At 37.0% G+C, this 5,713-nt stretch overlaps 1 protein-coding gene across 1 annotated transcript; it reads left to right on the forward strand.

Annotated features, from left to right (window-relative positions):
• Positions 1–496: 496 nt before the first annotated feature.
• Positions 497–2,304, forward strand: LOC129946055 (uncharacterized). The gene has a single exon (XM_056056081.1). It carries the CDS (start codon positions 539–541, stop codon positions 2,069–2,071), a length of 1,533 nt encoding a protein of 510 aa, XP_055912056.1. The 5' UTR covers positions 497–538; the 3' UTR covers positions 2,072–2,304.
• Positions 2,305–5,713: the final 3,409 nt, after the last annotated feature.

Here is a 5,713-nt window from a genome sequence, read left to right on the forward strand (position 1 = left end):
CAACGTCGAGTAAATTGTCTTCTTAGTCTACCAATTTTTTTGTTTTCTAAAGTCTTCCAACCGTATAAACATAAGTTTTTTAATTTGAAGTCTAATATTTAGATAAAATAAACCAACCGTATAAATTGACAATTTTCACTTGATAAACAATTGGCGGTTGTCACATAATTGGATGCTATTGTAAGACTTTAGACAGTTTAAAAAATTGGAAGACCTTCTAATCGTTTATAGCCTAACCTAACCTGTGTTAGGTATATAGGTTAACCAATGTATAAAGTATTTTTATTAACAGAGCTGTACCTGTACGTTTTTGTTTTGGATACGAACTCGAACGAGCCTTTTCAACAATTAAATTTTACAGCTTGTTTGACCATTAAGAAAATGACTTTTGGCATCACTGAAATGCAAGTAGCTGAATCAAATGTCATATCCACATGTCATAACAATAAACATTTTTTTGTTTTTCTGGTTTAGTTTGTTATTTGATTTATATGTAGTTTTTGTTTTGTTTTGAAATAAAACAATTTTAAGCCATAGAATGATTGTAAAAAGTGGAACTATTATTCCTTTTATATTTAAAAATACAAAAAAACTCATTGCGATTCCGTCTATAGACCGAAATAAAGAACTTAATTTTGTTGATATTAAACAAGCCGTTAATTCGGCTTTCGAAAATTTAAAAAATAAATATGAATTTTATAATTTCAAGATCGGATTCCAAATACCAGAAGAAATCTTCATTCCATACTTAGAACAACGTCACGATTTGACTAATTTCGTTATAGAAATAGTGGAAACTAACAATAAAAAGGATGACGAAGCCAATAGTCTTAATAGTTGTCACAATTCTAAATCAAAGTATTCCATCGAGAATTCTACTAAGAGAACAGGGAATGATGATTCTCAATGTTCAATAAAGAAAATTAAACTTGAAGGTTCTATAGATGATGATCTAGAAAGCATTCTTAAAACATCAACTAAGGGCCAGGCAATATGCAGCAACTTTGAGAGGTCAAATAAACTCAGTGAAGAAGACAGAGCTGCTCTCGTAGAACTTGTAATAGATTTTGAGCTCAAAAACGTTCGCGTACAAAAGGCGCCATATGTTATTGGAACCAAAAGACTAATCGGCTTGACTTCTGCTATTGTCCAGAGATTTCCAGATGAAGATCCTAAGAAGTACTTTGATGATGAGCATTTAAAGTTTCTTGAGCACATTGCTGCTGGAAAACTGTTTGAAAAATTCCTGGAAAAAAAGATGCAATACATCAAAGAGATGGAAAAAAACTATAAATACTTTGACGCTGCGGAAGGGACTATGGATGAAGATTTTCCAGAGCTGATGGAGTTGCAAAAATTAAGTGGAGACTGGAAATCGTACTTCAGAGCTTGGCAGTGTACCTTTGATTTGCGCATTGCTTATTTCAAAAACAGTACAAATCCCATGTACTCTTTTGGAAAACTTATTTCATGTGTTCTCGAGCGTGCCCATGATCTTGTGGAGTATGATTTCGAGCGACTACATCCGGAAAAGAGCACAAAGCTCTTCGACAATTGGGATATAATGAGCGAGAAAATTTTCACAGAAGCCCTTGCCTCGGACCGAAATGATGTGCCACTTATTCTAGACTTGTACGGAATGTTGTCCGAGTTCTCAGGTTTGATGATGCTTAGTTATTTTGTCGAGAACTATGAACGAGACGTAAAGCCTTTTGAAAAGGACGACCCTGACAATCTTGTTATTCATGTTGAGCGGGTAATCGGAGATCCTGAAGAATTCTTCCAGCAATATAGTGGCACATATAACTTATCAACACCGCTGATCTTTGCAACAGGTGAAATTGATGCGGATCTTAATTTTTATGTTCTTGTTGGTTCGAATGTATTTAAAATGGAAAGTGTGCTAAAAGCAGTTGATTTTTGTTTTAAGTGCTATCAGACTCTTCAAATGTATTATCCCACAGCACAGTCGCTAAGTTGGCGAGTAATTCAAAGTGCCTTCTACGGCATACAAACTGAGAGTGGTTGTAAGGTGTCTGAGAAAATTTTGAAAACTTTAAACAACACTTAGGCTGAAAGATATTGCCTTAAAATAATAATTATAAAATAAAAAATATTCAATCGTTAATTTAAATAAAATATAAAAGCTTTTTCTTATTGCCATGATTTGTTTCCGTCAAAAGTTCGGAAAGGTAAATTCAATGTATGTATTTTGCTCAATAGCAAACAAGAGACATTTTGTTGAATGATCTTTTGGTTGCCTTTTATTCAAGTTTTTGAAGGTAAGTATCTTTTTTTGAAATCTTACTTTATAAGAAGCTTTCGATTATTGCGTAGGTAGAAACAATTTAATGTTAGTCTATCTAAAAATTACAAAAAAAAATTGGCTATGAAAGAATATAGTATAAATATGAACTTGTATAGTGGCTCTCAAGTTTAATCAGACAAATCATTATCTCCACGAAAATGAATAGAAGAAGTGGAACTTAATCATCATTTTACAATACATTTAATTTCAAATTTAAACAGAAAAAACTGCATTTTAAGTAATTAATAAGCAAATAAATAAACAAAAACCTCCTTCATTTCTCCTGTAGTATTTTCCGTCAATTCACAATGTCATTATTAAGCTTGTATTACGAAAGACTTTTACATTCATTAAAGGTAATTTCCTGCTCCACATTCTAATGGCACTAAAACTAAAAAACTTACTTACTTAAGGTGGCGCTACAGTCCGGCCGGACCTGGGCCTCAACCAACATGCGTCTCCAGCCAGCTCGGTCCCTAGCTAGCTGTCTCCAGTTTCGCACGCCAAGTTGTTTGAGGTCCTCTCCCACCTGAGTGCGCCACCTGAGTCGCGGTCTTCCTCTACTGCGCCGTCCCTCGGGATTGGATTCGAAGACCTTCCGGGCTGGAGCGTTGAAGTCAATCCGCTCAACATGACCATCTAAGCCGTTGGACTTTAATTCTGCTAACTAGGTCAGTGTCGCTGTACAGCCCGTACAGTTCGTCGTTATATCTTCTCCTCCATTCTCCATCTATGCGTACGGGACCAAAAATCGCCCGAAGAATTTTTCTCTCGAAGCATCCTACGACGCTCTCATCTTTCCTTGACAGGGTCCAGGCCTCAGCGCCATAAATGAGAACCTGGGGTGGAATCGGCTAAGGTGATTGTTGATAAATGACAATCAAAATGATCGAATTTGATCTACATAAGGTGATAGTCAAATTGATACCTAAAAAGCTATCACAAAAAAATGTGATAGTCGTTTTCAAACAAATTTGTTTATTCTGAATAGAGCTACCAGACGCTTACACAAACGACTGGAAAATTTTCTTAGTTCACTTTGTTTCTTTTAAAAACACATTCCTGTGACCGACAAAGCTTACGACATTCGAAAACAAACAAGAAAAGCAAGAATTTTATTCAAAATCAGGCAATTTGAAACTTTTATTTAGATATTTTATTAGAATCAATTTAAAATTTCACCAAGGCAACAACGAATTTTGACAATTTGAATCTGAAATTGTTCAATCGAATTGAATTGAGTTGAATCATCTTACACAGACGGAATGAAAATGATAGTCAATTTGACTATCAAAAAATTGATAGTCAACAATCACCTTAGCCGATTCCACCCCTGGATGATGAGTGTCTTATAGATGGTGATTTTACATGCTCGAGAGAGGACTTTACTTCTCAATTGCCTTCTAAGTCCAAAGAAGCAGCGATTTGCAAGAGTTATTCTTCGTTTGATTTCAGCGCTGGTGTCGTTATCTGCATTAATAGCGGTGCCTAGGTAGACAAAGTCCTTAACTACCTCAAAGTTATAGCTGTCCATGGTGACGTTTTGTCTAAGACGTCGTCGTTCAGTGTCCTTTTTTGATGACAGCATATACTTGGTCTTGCCCTCATTGACCACTAAACCCATCTTCTTCGCTTCCGTCGCAATGCTCAAAAACGCTCCACTGACATCACGCTTTGATCTTCCAATTATGTCAATATCATCTGCGTATCCGAGTAATTGGTTGGACCTTTGGAAGATTGTGCCTCTAGTGTTGACGGTTGAGTTTTGCACAATTCTTTCCAGAACGATGTTGAAGAAGTCGCATGATAGTGCATCGCCTTGTCTAAAACCTTTTTTGACATCAAATGAATCGGTAAGATCTTTTCCGACCTTCTGCACAAACGGATAAGTTTGACAGGGATGAGAAAACTAGACATTGCTCGGTAGAGCTCTTCGCTATAGATGCTGTCATACGGGGCTTTAAAATCGATAAAGAGATGGTGGGTATCGATTTGAAGCTCCTGGGTTTTTTCCAAGATCTTCCGTAGTGTGAATATTGGTCGATAGTGGACTTTCCTGGTCTGAAGCCACACTGATAAAGACCAATCAGGTTGTTGACGTATGGTTTCAGACGTTCACATAATACGGCAGAGAGGATCTTATACGCAATGTTAAGGAGACTGATGCCTATGTAGTTGGAACAGTATAGAGGGTCTCCTTTCTTATGTATCGGGCACACTATGCTGAGATTCCACTCATCGGGCATGCTTTCTTCCGACCATATTTTGCAGATGAGTTGGTGCATTCTCCGTACCAAGTCATCGCCTGCTGCTTTGAATAGTTCGGCAGCGATGCCGTCAGCTCCAGCAGATTTGTTTGACTTAAGTTTAGATATAGCTATCTTCACTTCGTCAAGGTCGGGTAGGCGGAATTGTTGATCTGCGTCGCCGAGGTTGAGTGGTTCTATCTCCCTTACAGCGGAATTCGGTTCGTCATCGCCGTTATATAATTTGGAGATGTGATCTTTTCATATTCTCAGCATCGACTGCGGTTCTACTACGATGTTCCCCTGATCGTCTTTAAAGGCTTCGGTTCGTGGCTGGCACCCTTGGGAGTTTTTTTTTACCTTTTGGTAAAATTTACGAACCTCATTCCTGTTGTGACATCCTTCTATCTCCTCGATCGCGCGCTTCTCATGCTCTCTTTTTTTGCATCTAAGAAGCCGGTGTTCCTCTCTCCTCTTCTGTTAAAAAAACGCCTTGGGAAATTCGAAGACTTGTTTTTGTTGCATTTCGCATAACAAATACGATAAATAGCAAAAATTGTGCAACAGAACACTTCCAAAATTCCATTACATAATTTAACGATAGTTATACTCGTAGCGTGATGATTAGTGCGTTGGGCTGTCATGCAAGGGGTCTTCCCTGCCTGTTCCACCTAACTTTTTCACGGGTATTGCGAGGAATTGACAAATCCTCCAAGAGTAATTCTTGTCATGAAAAAGTGCTTCCTCAAATTAGCCTTTCGGATTCGGTATATAAACTGTAGGTCCCTTCCATCTCTGAAAACATTACTCGCACACAGGAATGGTTGAGAGTTGTAAGTCACTAGGCCCTGGTTCTTCATGGATTGTTGCGCTACCTCATTTATTTATTTATTATAATTTAATGATTTTAACAGAGAAGAAGCATCACCAACGAATTAATGACCGCAATTGCAACCATTTATAAAGTTATAGATAAGTAAAAAATAGAAATGAACGACTTATGTTTGCTAATGAACATATAGCCTTGTTCTTGAAATAAATATAATAATATATACTTTTGCCTTGTTTGTTAACCGTTACACACATGTCAATATTATAAATACGGTTTTGTTAACGGATGAAAGGAAATTTAAATTTAAAGGTTCAAATGGAATAACGT

This window comes from Eupeodes corollae, chromosome 2, assembly GCF_945859685.1.
Source record: "Eupeodes corollae chromosome 2, idEupCoro1.1, whole genome shotgun sequence".
Taxonomy (NCBI): Eukaryota; Metazoa; Arthropoda; class Insecta; order Diptera; family Syrphidae; genus Eupeodes; species Eupeodes corollae.